At 30.5% G+C, this 19,016-nt stretch overlaps 2 protein-coding genes across 4 annotated transcripts in view; one reads left to right on the top strand and one right to left on the bottom strand.

Moving 5' to 3' along the window:
* The first annotated feature begins 4,557 nt into the window (after positions 1 to 4,557).
* On the top strand, positions 4,558 to 17,809 carry LOC107065177 (uncharacterized). Of its 3 annotated transcripts, XM_089174239.1 has the most exons (5): positions 4,558 to 5,117; positions 9,163 to 9,381; positions 10,443 to 10,735; positions 12,269 to 12,488; positions 13,432 to 17,809. In XM_089174239.1, exons 1-5 carry the CDS (start codon positions 5,112 to 5,114, stop codon positions 13,462 to 13,464), a joined length of 771 nt encoding a protein of 256 aa, XP_089030365.1. In that variant the 5' UTR covers positions 4,558 to 5,111; the 3' UTR covers positions 13,465 to 17,809. The 3 variants fall into 3 exon arrangements, with proteins under 3 accessions (XP_089030365.1, XP_015174107.1, XP_015174108.1); XM_015318621.2 differs by having other exon boundaries at positions 4,562 to 5,117; positions 12,269 to 17,809; XM_015318622.2 differs by having other exon boundaries at positions 4,563 to 5,117; positions 9,166 to 9,381; positions 12,269 to 17,809.
* The window catches only part of Ac3 (adenylate cyclase 3), an 8,750-nt gene continuing 6,393 nt past the window's right edge, over positions 16,660 to 19,016 (bottom strand). Inside the window, exon 9 of the mRNA XM_015318601.2 lies at positions 16,660 to 18,956. Coding sequence (XP_015174087.1) covers positions 18,774 to 18,956 — 183 coding nt within the window. The 3' untranslated portion in view covers positions 16,660 to 18,773. The remainder of the gene's footprint in view (positions 18,957 to 19,016) is intronic.

Genomic DNA, 19,016 nt, shown 5'->3' with positions numbered 1-19,016 from the left:
TGATCAAGCATCGAATTATCAACTCGTTATTTGAATTGCCTGTTAACTCTTGAACTTCAAGGTTCGAGGTTTCGAGTCACCTGACGCGTGCTCGTTCATCGATCACGTTGAGTATCCTGGCCGCGAAACAAGCAAGAAAGAGTCCATGTGACTGGGGGAGAGAAAGAGATTAACGACGTTTATAAATTATGTAATTTTGATGTGGCACGTTCGTTGATCGAGTTACATCTTCTTGACGTAATGAGGATACCTAGGCTTATTTCGATGCTGAGCTTCTCTTTTTTTTAAATGTCAAAGTTAAAGAGGAAGAGGTGTTATTCCCATCTGGCAGTTTCGGACGAAGTAAACGACGTTAGCATACGCAAAACACGATTATTGCACCATCTTGTATGTCCCGCTGAGTCTTGTCAGAGAAGAGAGAAAAAGAAAAAGAGAAGTGAACGCCAGACTCTTGTGAATCTTCCAGCTACTTTGCCAGAACAACATTAACTCAGGATTGGTGTAACCTTATTTAAGTATTTTGTCTATCATTACAGATTTATTAAATACTCGTGTTTCATATTATTTCAGATCATTCGAAAGTTTTGTAATCATGTTTGTATGAAAGAATACCAAACCCTGATTGTGTTTTTTAATTTATTTCAAAAATTGATTAGATGATTTGACTAGAATCCATTGAGAAACTCGTCCGTTGGAATTTACCCTTTGCCAGCTATCGGCAACGACTATGACTCGTGACTATGTCTGACATATTAGTCGTGTATTCCGAATACATAGTTCATGTATTCTACTAGTAAATCGTATTGAACGCCCGTTGAACACCCAGGGAAACGTTATTTTTGCATTGACGATCAACAGTTGTATTCCATTGGGTCGCTCTCTTTTATCAAGATCAAAGATTTATTTGTTATGTTGGACAGGTAATAAATTTGAATCTTCACAGTGGAGTTGGGTTACTTCCTTATAACGCAATCGATATTTTTTATTTTTTTTTTTTTTTATTGAAATGATGCAGTTATTGTGTTTTTGAAAGAAATTGATCAAAATTTATAGGGAATAAAATTGATTCAAAATATAATTTTGTTTTCTAATTAGATTAAAGGAAACAAAATGAACATTTTAGAGAATATTTAGCAAGGAATAAGAATGAATAATAATCTTTGGTAGAAATTGTGCGGCCCTGCAGTGACATATGCCTGGCCAGTGAAAGGAAAAGAAGAAGAGGCAGTAGTAGCGGTAATATCAACGAAAGAGGAATGGCAATGGCGCCGTGCGCGTGCGAAGTCTCACAGAAGAGAAGCTTTCCCTGCCCGCGGCCAACAACAACTCTCACGAGAAAATAAAATTTATCGATCGCGACCAATCGTGTACACTAGGCTCCATCTGTTGCCGATTTAGTGATCACTGTGGTCATTAAACGTTAATTATCACGATCCTATCATTAAACAATCGAACTTTTGTTCCAACGAGCTACGCCATTTGTAAATATTTTTATTTAAATTTATTATTGATCGAAATATGTGTAAATCGTTTCTTTCCTTTTTTTTTTTTTTCTTTTAAATCGAAAATATCCAACGTATAAAATTAATTCGTTCTGCTTTAAGTTTTGATTAATTAGTACGGAACAAATGAACTTACATTTTCACATGCCTCACGGGCAATTAAATTTGACGGTTATAATAACCGTCGATAAAATCTTTCCCGCGGGAAATTTTGAATAATTTGTTTGTGAACTATTTTATCCTGTTAGGTCGATACAAACCTTTATTTTACTCATAACTGCTGCCCTCTATCAACGAATTTCGCACCATCCTGCTTTCTTTTTCAGGTTTTTTCTTTTTGTTTGTTTGTTTGTTTTTTTTTTAATTTTCTCTCGCGTCGATTAATCTCCAGTTTATTTCTTTTATTCTCCATCGATATTTTTTTGTCTCTAACAAAGAGGATTATAAAAGCTTAGCAGGATTTTTTTGGATCGGTATGAGTTACGAGAGAACCGTGTTAATCGTTTGTTGATATGACCGTGAATATTATTATTTTCTTCTAAAAACAGCTAGATATAAAAAGGAAATTCTTAAACACGTGTTGCACGCCATCATGAAAGCTCTTCTTCCGAGTATGCATCTGTTGCATCTGCGGAGACGCAAGCACGTTGTCCTTGATAAGTTCGCGGTCTGAAATCGATATTTTAACTTACATCATATTTGATGTTTTATAAATCCAAGGCATATCAAAAACATCGATTATCCTTCATAGATTCTTTTTTTATTTTTTTTTTTAATCTTTTTAATCTTTTAAGATATATTAAATATCTCTTGAAGACGATGCAATACATAGATCTATATATAGATATATATATGTGTGTTTATATGTACGCGATTCCATTTCAAATGAGCAAATATCTTCCAGTACGAAATTATTAAACGATCGTAACAATTTACGTTTATTTCTCGAACGTAACAGTAACTATCAGATAAAAGTGTAAAATCCAATAACGGTTGAAAGTACGATGTAATGCTACGATACAATTGAACAAGCCTGAAGAAATATCTCGAGTTTTGATAAAATCACGATAAAACAGACTCGATGATAATAGCGACTATTGCTTCGAACGTTTATCGAAAATCTACGTTCCATTAACGATCTTTCTCTATTCTCAAATCAATTAATTTAAATGTATCTACACGATTTTTACTTTTCCCCTTTCCTAAAGTCCTAAAGACCGATAAAAGCTCCAGTATTATTTATTTCTAATACTAAACTTTTATCAACCAATATTACATATACCTCTATATGCCTTTATATATATATATAATATTAAAATTTATAATAATAAAATATATTAAAATATTATATGTATATATAATTTTATATTATATATAAAATATAAAAATTATATAATATAATTATAATACAATAAATAATAAAATTTATAATATAATATATATACACATATATATACTACATTTATAAATAGATTATATATAAATATATATTAGAAAATAACAGTTTATAATATAATGTATCATATATTTGCATAATATATTTAATATATATATATATATATATTTTTCTTAAATTGTGTCCAAGGGTAGTGTTGGTCTCGTCATTTTTGTTCTCAAGGATCATCTACGCATCCTTCCTTGAAATTCAATTTATAACATATAGTACAAATTGGCCTCGAAAAAATTGACGACATTTTAATCAAGTAATATCACATTAGCTATTCTAAACTCAGACTTCTCGTATTATCATCGTACGTCGTTATTATTAGTACGTTTAATTATTAATGTTCAACAAAGGCAGTGTAAGATAAAATTAATCGTAGGTATGAATGGTTCGTAGTATGATGGAAGGCATGTCAATATCTGTATGTTTTAAATATTTGAAAATTTCTGAAAAGAATTTTTATTCATTTTTTTTCTTTTTTTTTTTTTCATTCTTCCTGATTATCTAAGCAATTATTTCTAATCCTGGTGAATTGGATTTCTATAAATATGAATAATAATATGGATGACACTTAAAGGGTTAGTTTGATAAAACAATTACAAAGTTGGAAGAAAATTCAATTAGTTGTTAGACCCTTCGTAAAAGTGTTCCTTTTAAAAATGTAAATGTGTAATGGGGAAATTGAGAAAGAGGGTAACAAAAATATGATGACGTGAAGGGTTAGAATAGGATAATTTTCAGATTGACGTAAAGCTGAGATCGAACAAGGATACATTTCAATAATGTCCAGCCGGGTTGCTCGGCTGACTATATACGTTTATTACTACTGACACGATGTTGATACGTCAAAAGTGAAGCCTGCAGTAAGGCGCAGATATATTATTTATTAACAACAGCGAGATAGGATAGGCTGTTAAAATAAAAATGGATGTTTTACCGGTAAACGAAATTGCATGACGATAAAAAAAAAGAAGAAAAATAAATGAAATTCAAAAACATTAATGTTATTCATAATAAAATAGTATAAAGTATCCCTAGTAGTACAAAATATTGAATACATGTGTATTTAATATTAAAAAGAGATTTAATGTTTTTTAAATATTAAATACACATGTATTCGATATTTTTCAATATTTCGTGCTACTAGGGGCTGCTGTAATAGTAGATAAAAATATTGAATATATCAAAGATAATTTAAAGACAAGTATTTAAGGGTAAGGATCAAATGAATTATTGAGAAAATTATATTTATAAGTATCTTATTAATTAAACAATTAAACGAGCCATCAGTTGTCAAGGAAAGGAAGAGAGGAAAACGTGTCTGGGGTAGAGGTATATCGATTAGAGTAAGGGGTTGGGGTGTGTATAGAGCGAGAGTGAGAGAAATGGAGGGAAGAGGAAGAGAGGTGGAACGAAGATCGTCCTGCACGAGGCTCTGATGGCCAAATGGGGCTCAGGGCCGTATCGGCAGGCTGCTACACCCTTTCTCTCCTGCCTCTACTATTCGACCTTGACCTAGGGAGTTCCTCTCGCGCCGGCGTCACGCCCTCTCGGCTCCTCCCCTCTTTCCCTTTTTCTTCTCTTCTTTCTTCTTTTTCTTCTTTTTTTTTTGTTTTGTATTTCTCAAGCATTTGAATAGTCAACTTCATAAATCTCATCGACTAGATTTGCCATTCTACTCTAAAACGATTTTCTTCATCTATTCTCGAGCTTCGTTGTCACACCTTCTTCCCTTCCGCTTTCGGATTCTCCAGTTTTCCCTCTTCACCCCCCGGCGTTTTGACTAAAACGGGTGAAAACAGGTTCGACCTCGACACACGCCGGTGCCTCGAACGCGCGCACACGTCGTCGTCTACGCGTTTTCCTCCTCCTCCTTCTCCTTTTTTGCATACTCATCCTCTTCTACCACCACCACTACTCTACTACTACTACTACTACTACTACTACTACTACTACTACTAATATTACCAGCACCACCGACCAAGTCGAGACCGACCGGATTTGGTTGCAGTCGCTCTTCGAGCCGTGAGCAGGGCCGATATCTGCTCTAACTTACCTGGACATACTCTAGTTTTGACATTTGACTATTGCTGTTTGGGTTCCGTCCAAAGGCATCCTTGCTGGAACGTGCCAATGTCGTCTGCTACCATGCGACTGGCGGAAGCATGCAGGTGGGTCATCTTCTTGCTTCCTCCAACTTATTCTTATCTTCATCGAAGTGCTGGATTCACTCGTTTGTTTACCGCTCGAGTTAAAGGTAATCTTTTTCTCATCGATTTGCAAAAAAACCACTTCAGGATATTTTCGTGTACATTTGTATTCATCCAATCATTTAAATACAATGACAATGATCTTTCCTCATCAATGAAAACTTGTACATTTTAATGACGCAATTGTACTTTCATTACTTTATTGATATTCTTGCGAGTTCTTACATGTAGATTGATTCTGCCGATATAATGGTCATCTCGATTTGTAAACAGAAGGATCTCTCATCGGATTTGAAAGTTGTTTGTTTATTCCGTTAACACAATAGGCAAAGTAGCAATGCATTGTTCTTTCTTTTCTTACATTCCTCTCCCAAGTTCCAAGGACAGATGATATATTTCAGTAATACTTTGTTTACATGTGATCATGATGATCATCATCATCAAATATTGAAATAAGATATTTATAGAAATCCATGTGCACATTCTATTGAATAACAATTTTGAAAATATAAACTTTTGTTCTTTTTATAGTGTATTACATGGTATTATAGAAACTAGATATAAACTTTGTAAGAAGTAAACACACACACACACACACATACACACGTGTGTAAAATAAGATTTTGTTATCTAAGTATTTTATAACACGATGAATAGATAGTAGTAGTTTTATTTTTTTTCAAATGAACTTTATCGAATACAAATTTGTCAATTAAGTAAAATAAAGAAGGAACATTTTGTTAATAATATATATATATATATATATATATATATATATATATATATATATATATATATATATATATATATATATATATATATATTTGTATTTGTACGGTAAAAAGGCACTGTGCCAGAGAACCGATTCGCGTCTTTTTCTTCCCCTCATCGACCGGCCTGTGCCAAGGCCAAGCAAGAAGGTGAGATTCTTCTGTCACGGTCACGAACACCCTGCTAACTCTACGACCTACTGTTACGCTAATGTCGATTGTACACATTTTAATTTTTTTTTTTTTTTTTTCGTGGATAATAATCATCCAAATTTACATTTGCTAAATATTCACGTTATAATTCAAAATAAAAATGGGGGAAGAAAAAAAATTGATCAATATTCGAGTTTCATTATCATTATCATATTATTTTATATTTGGAATTTTTGTTTTCTTTTATTATTATATATAACTTTATTTAAATGTCACATCAATCATCGGAGATTATTAGCGACATAAGAGAGAATTATACATTAATATGTATTTGTTTAAGATATATTAGTAGATTTATTATTAATTGTTTTGGAATTTAGGTTGTCTTCTTTAGTGTCGGAATTTTCTATTGCGAACAAGAACAACAACAACAACAACAATTATGTTCACACTTTACTAAATACCTACGTGGATATTGATTTCAGGTATATCCATTTCTTATTTCATCCGTTTTGCTTCCCTCTTTTTTTTTTTTTTTTTTTTTTTTGTATAAGATCAGAGTCGACCTTTCCGTGTTCGTTGCATTAAAAGCAGTGAACCATTAAAAGTTTCAGTGTTGGCTCGTCGTCGTTGCTTATCATCGCGTTTCACCGTGAAATCGCAATTAATTTTTCCTTGTATCGAATACTGTGCGTTATTATTATTATTATTATTATTATTATTATTATTATTAGCATGTATTATTATCCTCGTATGAAATTAATAATGCAAGCGTGACGTCTAATCGTGACGTTCGTGTGAGAAAAGGTTAACAACGAGATTTCGAGAGATACCTACTCAATAAGATAATATCATTTTTGTACGATATCATTTTAGATTAAATACTCACAAGTTTTAATCTATTTGGTTATATAGTGTATATTATTATTATTATTATTATTATTATTTGCTTGTTCGTCAAATTATCTTTGTGAATCAAGTTTAGAACAAAATATAACAAAATAAAATATATGCGTTGACTTTTTACGCGTGAAACTCGTATTATAATATGGAAAATAATCAAATGATTTATTCATTTATATATATATATAGTGTGTGTGTGTGTGTGTGTGTGTTTCTCTTATAATCATACATTTTTATGTTTACTAGATTTTTGCTTGGAAACTATTGATATTATCTATTTACGATATTGGAATAAATACATTAGTATATACCATACATATTTCATGAATTTAACTTGAAAGCTTTATTAATAATAAATGAATTTAAAAAAATATATGAAAATTATGTACAGGAAATGTCTGTACCTTAATAACGTACGTACTTGTTCATTCTTTGGTTTTATTATTATTATTGCAATTTTTTGCTTATCAGAATTAGTATATCCATTAAAGTCTGGAAACTGAATTTTTGCTTGAAATTTTATTTCATTTGTTATTTTTTATCAGTTGACAATTCGAAGGAAAAGTTAACATTTCTTTGATCGAATTGAATGAACTTTTATATTATTATAGATATGGTTTCTATATTTATTATATGATGTTCAGATTTTAATTACCATTTTTATCGAATCTCTTTTTTTTTTACTTTTATTCGTACGTTTACGTTCGAAGAAGATAATAGAAGAGGGAGATTAGAATTTAGAATACCTGTACATATTGAAGGTCATGATGAAATTTCTTGCTGATGAGAGATAAGCCGATCAGGAGTTGATGAATCCTCTTATTGATGAGAGATGAATTAATTATCAATTGAATGTCTATTAATATCTACATAAATATTTTCTTACCTTTGAATATATTATTATTATTATTATTATTATTATTATTATTTTGTAATACTTGATTTTTTAACAAAAAAAAACATTTTTTTAAATTACTGCATGTCCAAATAATATTATTTATATAATACACAATATTATATAATAATAAAACACTTTTGCATTTCATTTGTATATATTTCAAATATAAATAATATTTTCATTCTTTTTCATATTTCATAATATGACGACGCGTGAATATATCATTTAAATAATAACTTTAATTAAAATAGCTGTATTGCTGTATTGTAAGGTCGACATTTAACAGGCTAGGAATAAAAACGTAGAAAGTTACTTTACTCATTGTTCTGGCTTTCAAAATGTGGCCCTTTAAAAATGAAATGGAGTGCCCAAGTGAAAATGGATAGAGTACAGTTTAATTTACGTTGATCCTGTCTATTAAGTGCACTAGTGCAAGTGTTTACTATCTCGATAGTCTAACAGGTACTGAACAAAAGCTAGTTAGATGATTAAACAAATAATTGTAATAATAATATTGCAAAAATAAGATAAATAAATAAAGATTGATGTTAATTCTCGCGGAACAAAAGGCAACTTGCATCGGCGTAAAAAACTTTCACGAAATAATGAGAAAAGTTGGGACAAACGTATTGCTTTATTTAACAGAAGAAAACTGTATAATTAAACCGTGACTCGAGGATAGAACAAACGAGAGGAAAAAGATACGAAAATATGTACACCGTGAAGTACCTTTTCGCACCCTTGAGAGTTCTCTCTAAAAAACACATAGATAAACGTGAACAGGGCTACTCGAAGTCCTGGTTACAGATTGAAGCTAGGACGCCTGGACCTTCCTCAAGGGAACTGTACTTGGATCATGGGCATACCTTAGGGCTATGCTAAGTAAATGGTTGCCTAAGTGGGAAACCAACATGTCAAAGAGGCTCACACGCGGCCGTAATCTCTGAATAAACAGAAAACCATACTCACAATACACAAATTTCCTTTCAAAAAATGTAATTAAGCCGAATAGTCACCTGTGCACACTTATTTCGTGCGTATATGTTACGGTCAACTCATTACTGCCCGGGCAATGTATATAATGTTTAAAATAGAGTAGGACAATTGAAAATGTTATAAATTTTCATTTACATTTACACAGAAAGGGGAAATAATGGCATCCACTTTAAAGCGTCTTTTTATAACTAACAAATGAAATTACATTTGAATACAATTTAAAAATACGATAATATAATATAAAATATTCTAATCACACATCTTATATTATTTTGCTATCGTTTAGCAGAAGCCACTGAGAGAACTCGGCCGATTGTGCCTTGGTACAGAACAACAAAGTAACGTTGTGACAGCTGAAGTATGCACCGAGACACGAGGTGGACTTCCACTATTACAAGTATGGCCAAGCGATTCACCGAGATACGAGGCGGATAGCCAGGAACAAGCATTTGTTTTCCCAGATGCTCAAGAAAACGTTAACGATAGTGGAATCGAATCCATCCAGGTATATTCATACTAAATATAACATATTTTTAACTAATCCTTTATTATTACATTTTATTTTTATATGCTGGTAAAATTAATTTTTGTTTTTAACGTATTTAATTTAATTTATTATTTGTATTAATTTCGTGATGAATAATTTTAAATTTTTTCAATCAAATAAGAACGTTTGTAAATAAGAGAAACTTGACACGTTCTATAATACAAATGCATTTTATTTTGAATTATATTATATTTTCCATAAAAGTGATATAACATATTGTAGAAAGATAGTACGTATAAAAAAAAAAAAAAAAAAACATGTGTACATATTACACAAGTTAGAAGTGAAACCTTCAAATAAATAATTTTTGAAGATATCATTTATTATATAATATTATTATAATATTATTTCGACTTTTAATTTGTAGTTATTTATTTAATTATTAATTTAATTGTAAAAATTCGCGCCTGTTCGTATGCAACCCTCCAGACACACTTTGAAAATGTTGCTTGCGTGCGTCATCTACTGGGACGGAATTTTTTTGCAGTCAAAACTGTTTATACAAGTATGTATGACGGGTTGCCTATCTTTCGGGCAGAAAAAAATTTCGATCCGACAGATGGCGCTCGCAAGCAACATTTTCAAAATGTGTCTGGAGGGTTGCATTAATACAGGCGCACATTTTTATAATAATTACAAAAAAAGTAAATGATAAAACACTTTAAAAAATGTTTGCAAATCAATTCAGTTCAAAAAGCAAACAAATTCGACCGAGAGAAATTTGATTTGACGATAACGAGTCTGAGCCGTTACGCGTTATACTTTCGACGATTCGTAACAACTGTTGTAACGAAATGGCATATAGAAGAATGTTAGTAAAAGTTTTCTTGAAAGCGTTGGGTCATTGACTTCTAGGGTGCAATATGCAATCCTACAAATTTATAAAGTTTCATAAAAATCGTAGTGGGAGAGTTGATAAGAATTTCTTATTAATCTAATATCATCATTATCAGCACATATATTTTGATAAAGTAAACAATGTAATTTTCTAATGTAACGTAACGTATTCATTTATGAAGGCATCTCCGTCACCGTGTAAAGCAGCTTGCAACAGTCCAGCAACGACACCACAACAATCTCGTCGTGCTAGTCTCTTGCATCCAGATCACGCGAGGTTGCACCTGCAACATTTACATCATAATCACCATAACTTAGGATCAAAGAGTCCTCCGACTCAAGAGAGAACTTCGATCGACGAAGACCCACCCTCGGTACCACCGAGCCCTTCCAGTACGACGACGAGTAGTCTCCGATCGATGCCGAGTTCAGCGATCGCATCGATGCATTCTCAAGACAGACGGCGTAGTAGCAGGTAAATCTGCATCAAGAATTATACGTGATCAGACCAATTATTCTTATCTCCCTTGCATTTTCACGTGATAAGGTCTCTTGAGAATCAACAGGTCTTAGCTAGCACTAGCTCTCTCTATCTCTCTCTCTCTCACTCTACCTCTCTCTCTACCCTCTCTTTGCCTTTCTCACTCTGTCTTTCTCATACCAAGATCTTGCATGTTAACACTCGAGAAAATGCAATCTTCCAAAACAATTACGTTATTAAATAACCACCACTTCCAATTGACGTTATTTGAAAAATTCAAAAACATGCGGTCAAACTGGAACAGTTTTTCTTGTTTTTTTCTTTTTTTTTTCCCCATTTTTCGATAAGAAAATAAGAAAAGGAGTACAAGGTGTTAGTAATTAAAGTTTATCAGTAATTTAGATTACCAAGTGAAAGTCACGTTCTAATTTCGCATCGATTTACTCGTTCGATATGGATTCAAATTTTTTTAATCGGGCATTATAGTATATATATATATATATTCGTATCGTTGACAGGGAACGAGTATGTGATAAGAATCTCGCATGAGTACGATGATAACGTCCCGCGACATACTACCTTGATTCTCTCTTAGGAATCTAATATTATAAGTTTTGAGATATTCCATAGTCTCAGAAATAATCCTTCGAATGATATCTCGACGACGAGTGGTACGTTTTCGATCTTGACGACCGTGTCAAGGGGCGACCCTGGCACAATGTAAATATACCTATATATATATATATCAATCTTCGTATATTGCAAGCTTCGCGCAATGAAAATTCTCATTATGACGTATGTAATCTCTTGTCCAGTATCGCGTTCATTCTAAAAATACTATTTTTTTTCTTTGAATAAGAACATTACAAGAAATACATACATATATGTATATATATGATAAATTTCTTTGTCATCTTTAATTATGACAACAAAGATCTTCTCTCTTTCCTGAAATATTTCCGATTTTTATTATAGAACTTCCCAATGAGATACCTCAGGCCATTTTTTGAACAATAGACGAAAGAGACAGAAAGATATATATATATATATATATATAAAACAAATTGACTGACTGAGTATCGTAGATTAAAACTTGTATTTGTTGGTGATTATGATACACTGAAATATATAAAACTGTTGAAGTTTTTAACGAAAGTACTTGACAATTGTATAAGAGTGATAGTAGCGGTTGTTAGATAGAAGTTCTTAACCAAAGTTGTCGCCTCCAAGTGTTTTGGCAAAGACCCAGTTTTCTTTTTTTTATTCTTCATGTTGATAGTACCAAGCTTACTAATGAAGCCTTCGACGTTAATTACATTCATTGCTTTTATAAACTCCAAGATACGAAATATTGTCTTTTCTCTACAAATTCAACAACGTATATCGATTTGATATTTGACCTTTCCTTATCATGTTTCTAATCACGACCATCATCATTCTTCATTTCTTCCTCGTTTACTTGATTTATATTACGGTATATCTAGATAACAATTTTTCATAAATAATCTTTTGATTTTCTATTTACAGATATAGCATGTTCGATGCTGTGGATTTGGAGTATGCTCTTTTGAGAGCTGCTGCTAGGGGTTCAGTAGGACCCTACTCCCTTTCAGAATCCCTTCATAAATTGACGTTCACACAAAGTCTTGCTTTTCCTAACTTGGCACGTGGTTTAGCTTCGAAACAAAGCGTACCCACGAGAAGACCTCAACAACATGCAGAAAGTGGACTAAACGTCTTCGCTAAGGTTGTTACTGCACTTGTACTAATGCTGGTCAGCGTGTTGGTGTTCGGTGTTGTCTACAAATTTGCCAGAACGTGAGGATGGCTATTGGTACCCGATCGACATCCTGGTTCCACTCAGGATTTTAATCGGCCGGGTGCCAACGAGCCTTACGACGGTAATGCCTGATCAATTTCTATGTCAAAAGTCTGCCAAAAATTGTCGTTTGTTTCACTAATATTCCCTAGTAGAACAAGATATTGAGAATACATGTGTATTTAATATTTAAAAAGAGATATTCAATGTCCTTGTTAATGTCTTTTTAATATTAAATACAATATTTTGTTCTACTAGGAGTTGTTTTTTTTTTTTTTTAACAAAATTTAACTTACTTTGTCATAAAGATTCGAGGTAGAACAAAATTGGCGAACTTTTGACATAATAAATTCAGGCATTTAATCGTATCCAGAAGGCCTTTTTAGGAAATCAAATTGATCGGTATGACCGATTTATCAATCTTTCGTGCAAAACAAAATAACAAATTCTAGTCGATTATAGATAAGATTAGAGGATTAATATCATTCGTGAACAAAATTCAAGGGTATATTCTCTTGGAATTGTGTCGAATGTGTATGACAAATAATAATCAAGAAAGATTTCACAGGATCCTTGAATGAAAATGATTCGTGTCCTTAGTCAAGGACGATGCGTATGCTCTAGTTTTTTTTTTCTCTTTTCTTTTTTTTTTTTTCTTTCGATTTTATCATCGATTCGATACCAGGTTCTGGTAATTACAAGTCCTTCCCTTTCTTGGTTAGTGAACTTTTTGTATATATATATATATATAACAAATTGAGTAACATTAACATTTGGAATTTATGATGATTATGATGATAATGATAAAATGATTATTTAAACATAAAAACGATCAAATGACAATTAAATAATCTTCGTTGCTTATTTGCAGTGCCTTGTTCGTGCATGTTCGCATCGAGATTAAGAATATGCACGCGTAACAAGCATTAATATTATTATCACAATGAGATATAATTCCAAAAGGAAATAAAATAACAAGAAACAAGAAACAAAATAACAAAAAGAAGGAGAAGAAGAAGAAGAGAAAAGAAAAAAATGTAAAAAAAAAAAAATAAAAATTCTTCAAGTGCTTTATAGTTTATACGATTACTTCTCGATGACAATCGCACGAAATGCGTTAAAAAAAAAAAAAAATACGTTTTTCGTCATGGAAATTCTAAAACAAAAAAAAAAAATATTATACGTCGATTTACGATAAAATGTCAAAAGGCCGATTATGATCTTGCACGTTTTTCAATAAAATACAATTTTCTTTTTACTTTCTATAAAATCATTTTCAACGATGACAAATATATTATCGTAATATGAAATGAAGAAAAATTCAATTGATCAACGATAATCATTGATAATAATTAATATCATAAAATTAATCTAATATATATATATATATGTATCATATAAAAGTGATTATTAATTTCTTTTATAAAATATCAAACTTAATCGGCGCAGCAAATTTATTATTGAGATACGACATGGTATATGATGATATGCTATATGTACATATAATGATAATATACTATCATGAACGTACAGGGTGATACGAAAGTATGTAGGTATTTTTAAGAGGAAACAAAATTTAAAAAAAAAAACAATAAAACAATGGACAAAAATGTAACGATAAGTTTTAACAAGCGATCTGATCAATCATTGATATATCATTATTTACACATGTTACAAGTGTAAAAAAAAAAAAAAACAAGAAATTCTACAATCGATTATAAGTAAAAACATTAATTGAACTCTCATAAAATGAGAGAATAATAATAATAATAAAAGAGATAAATGTACTCTGAAGAATAATATTCTGTCTTATATATATATTTATCTCTCGCTTGTGATAAATTAGCATTGTATTTAAATCTCGAAATAAATTTGATCGTAGATTATTGGAATGTATTTTGACAAAAAGAAAACAAAACAAAAAAACAAATAATCACGAAGAAGAAAGATTACGGTATTATCAGAAAAGAAATTGCAATTTCGAGTACAATTCTTATAGAATCGATACATATGTTATATCTTGTACATATAAGTATGATATCATTATTATACAAAGATGTGTCATAATTAATAAATATTTAACTTGACACATACTCACACAATCAATGCTTTGTACAAAGCAACGAAACTTTCAAATTCAATGAAAATTGTCAGTAAAATCTCTCTTCTCTTTCTCTCTCTCTCTCTCGATAGCGTCGCACTTTCTTGTTATAATCCTTTGCACTCCATATTGTCGGCATTGCGACGACACGGTACGCCGATATCTAAAAGCAATATTACCTAATAGTAGAAAAATATTGAAAAATATTCAATGCGTGTGTGTATTTAATATTAAAAAGACATTATAATTCTTTTTTATATTAAATTAAAATGAACCTTTTAGGCACGGTTGAATTTTGCTCGGAGCTGTTTCTCTGTATGGCAGGGTTCAACAGACAATGTCGTTCTCTATGCGAGTACATTAAAATCAAATATTTAATAATTAAATTATAATATTTCTTTAAAATATATTTCATATACTTTAACTTGAACAATTGACTTTAATAATTAATCATACAATTAGGTATGATATATTTTAAAAAATGTCATCCGCGAAAGCCATTATAGTGACGTGTCCTACTGGAAGATGGCATCTGCGAAAGTCACTATAGTAGCGCGTAGTGCCTAAGAGGTTAAATAAAAAATTAAATAAATAGAAACATGGTATTCAATGTTTTTCAATATTTTGTGCTACTAGGGTTGTATCTTTAACGGGTAGGAAAATGTTTCGGCACACACTTATAGTGTGTGTAATTAATCTTGTGACATAACTTGTTGCATTTCTTTCGATCATATTATTTTGTTTGTAGTTTAAAACGCGTAAAAACGAAAGTTAAAAGTGGTGATGGTCAAAATGATCTTGGAGTTGTTCGAAACGTCATATTGAAAATTGCAAAGGAGTGCAAAGGATTAATCTTGTCGGTTATTATCATTGTTATCATCGTGTGTGATAAATATAATATAATAATAGAAATATTCTCTTTTTTTTTTTTTAAACATGATTTTAATGTTAATTTTCATTTCTAACGTATTATTCAATACAATGTGAAGTATTTATTTAAAAATTCACTTTCTTCGTGTACCTTTTTTTTTTTTTTTAACAGGATTTATATTTTTAATAAGCAATAATTCAATGGAAGGTGCATACGTTATCACGTCTTTGCAAAATTCGCTTGAAACTTATCAAATTCTATTTGCAAAAGCTCTTTGGTAAAAAAAAAAAAAAAAAGAAAAAAGAATGAAAGAATGAATTCAAATTTGAAAATCTTATGAATGAGGTTAACTTGAAAAACATTGAAATTCAATTTCATTGCATTAATATCCTGTCTGGTTTATAATCAATTACGTCGTTGTTGCAATGACGTTGACTCAATATATATATATACGTCATAAAAAAATAATAATACGTCATGAACAAATCTCGAGTAGACTTTGTTTCAAAAATTGTTATCCCTAACCATCCATATATTTTAGAGAAACGAAAAAACATATTTTTATTTCTTTATGTAATAAAAAGTCTAGGTCTTGAAATTTTGTTCTTTTTTTTTTTTTTTTTGCGATGATTTTTAGGCTTGTCAAATAATAATTGTCTTTTCTATTGGATACTTCAAATGATTTGAACAAATTTTTATGAGCCAGGTGATTCAACTTATACGTAAGGTAAGTTTTATGATGATTTTACTTTTTTCAATCGAAGTATCATCACAAAAAATATCAAAGATTAATTGTTTTTTAAAAGCGTTGATAATTTTCTATTAATTCCATATTACGTATAATATATATATATATATATATATATAATTATATAATAAATAAAATATAAATATTATTATATATAATATATATTATATTTATATATTATTTATATATGTTTTGAAATATATCAACGATATCATTTTTATATTATATTATAGAATAAAGAATTGTATTAAAAGATGAACAGAAATAATTGGAACATCAAAGAATATTGCTTTGAAAAAAAAAAGAAGAAAAAAAATAATAATAATAATAAAATAAAATAAAGAAAAAAAGAAAAAGAGGTGATTAGCGTGCTCGTAGGTTGTATCGATAGTGTTTGTTTTTTTATTGTATGCCATTAAGACAACTTTTTTATTTCAATTAGATTTAGAGACGGGGTTGTTTCACGCCATTGATCTTCATAATCAATTTTCTGTGTACATATATCTTTGTGTCGTTGGTTTATGATGTGTGTTTAGTATGTGTGCTCATTTTTAGATTCTCCTTTCATCTCGACAATTGTTTAGAATATTAAATTATAATCATTTCGTAATAATATCGATCTTTCCTTCACATCTAAAGGTGCTAAGATATCTACAGTGATTTATTCATCATCATCATCATTATCATCATCATCATCATCATCGTACACGATAATACATACAATTTGTCTCGCTCATAGTTTTTTTTTTTTAGTTTCTCATTACACTATTCCTTTCAAAATTGAAAGAAATCATCTATTACTTTTATTATACTTTATATTCCGACCATAAACGATCTCCAATCGTCGTACCTATTATATCGATAAATCGATTATTTACACGATATTCCATTTATTGCTACTTTACAGAAATCCCGCATAAAGCGTCTTTCACGCGCGTATATGTAATATGTTTTTCATGTTGTGTGTGTTGTGTGTATGTATGTACGTATATGTATAATACTCGTCGTGTGTTATGTGTAGTGTGTAATATTTACTTGCTTCTTTCTTTGTATTTTTTTTTTTAAATTATCTTTTTTTCTTATTTTTTTCCTTTGTTTTTTCTTTTTCTTTTTCTTTTTCGTACAGACGCGTATATGCGCGATATAAGCGCATCATCTTGCACATATGTATGTATGCATGTAAATATGTCATCATCGACTGTTTACAAGAGAGCGATCAGTGAAAGGACGTGGAAGTAGTATGTGTAAGTGTAATATATGCATTTAATTATTCAAGTCAAAATTAATCAATTTTTTTTTTCCAAATAGGACCAATTCCATGAATTTTTTCTTTTTTCCTTTTTTTCATTTTTTTCTTCCTTTCCCAGGTGTTTTTGTTGTTGTTGTTGTTGTTGTTGTTTTTGTTTCAATCATTTAAACAATATAATTTATTTAGAGATCATTTTTCATCGTCAGCGTATCTAAGTAGCAATAAAAGAGTCACGATTATTCTGAAAAGATAAAAAGAAAAAAAAAAACAAAAAAACAAAGTAGATTCATACAAATGAAGAATTTGAGTTATATTTCTATACCGTAGATACCGACATCTTTTTTATTTTTTTTTTTATTTGGTTTTTTTTTTTTTTTTTTTAAATGCTTTTCTTTCCCTTTTTATCATCCTATATTTTTTCTTCTTCTTTTTTATTATTATATTTTTATTTTTATTTTTATTTTTATTTTTTTTTTGTAATTATTCGCTTCATTCGCGCTTAGGCCGTACTTTATCGTTCCTCTTTTTCTAAAAACTTTTTATTACCTGGTTTTATTCTTTTAATCACCCACCTCTACATGCGCACTCTTTTTCTCTACTCACTCTTTAACCCCTCCTATTTATTCTCTCTCTCTCTCTCTCTCTCTCTCTTATTTCTCTCTCTAACTTTCTTTCTTTCTTTTTCTTTTTTCTCTCTCTCTCTCTCTTTGTTGTTTCCATTTTTTTTCTTCTTAATATAATATACCCTATGCGTTACACGTACTCGTGTCATTTTGTGCTATGATAAACTCGATTATTCAGAAGTGTAAAAAAATAAATTACATCGGCTAGAGGAAGCTCGAGTTTACGATCTCTCTTTAAAAAATAATCAGATTATTTAATTTCTGAATTTTTTTCTTTTTCTTTTTCTTTTTTTTCTTTTTTTCTTTGCGCGCGCGGTTTATTATTTTAATTATATTTACTTTAATCAGTAATTGTTTATATGACACGAACACGAATAATAAATTCTAATGATAGACTAGAATGAATTAAAAAGATAAAGAGAAACAGTAAAAGAGTGAGAAAGAATAAGAGAGAGAGAGTGTGTGAGAGAGAGAGAGAGAGAGAGAGAAGGAAAATACAGAAAAGAGAAAAAGAGAAAGGAACAAGTGTGAAATCATTTCTGTAGCTTCATTCTTCTCAGAACAATCGATGAAAGATCGACAAATGATCAATTTCTGATGATATTAGTGCCTCCAATTTTGTTACTGATAAATAATTGGATGAGTCGGCTCAACAGGAAGATCACTGTCAAGTTCAAGGGACACTCCATCTTTAGATACTAAATAGTGCGTGAGTAGTTGACCCTTTCCTTTGACAAAGACGAGGCCACGTTGTTCAAAACCAAATCCAAAAGGTTCCAAAATTATTCGAGTCTCGTCGGTAACCTAAAATTTCATTAATTGATACTTCATTTCCTATAATCGTTTTTTCTTTTACAATAAATT

This window comes from Polistes dominula, unplaced genomic scaffold (genome assembly GCF_049000335.1).
Source record: "Polistes dominula isolate Pdom_NZ unplaced genomic scaffold, Pdom_raw_medaka contig_28, whole genome shotgun sequence".
Classification (NCBI taxonomy): Eukaryota; Metazoa; Arthropoda; class Insecta; order Hymenoptera; family Vespidae; genus Polistes; species Polistes dominula.
The sequence above is the reverse complement of the archived record's forward strand: the minus strand, read 5'-3'. Positions and strand labels throughout refer to the sequence as shown.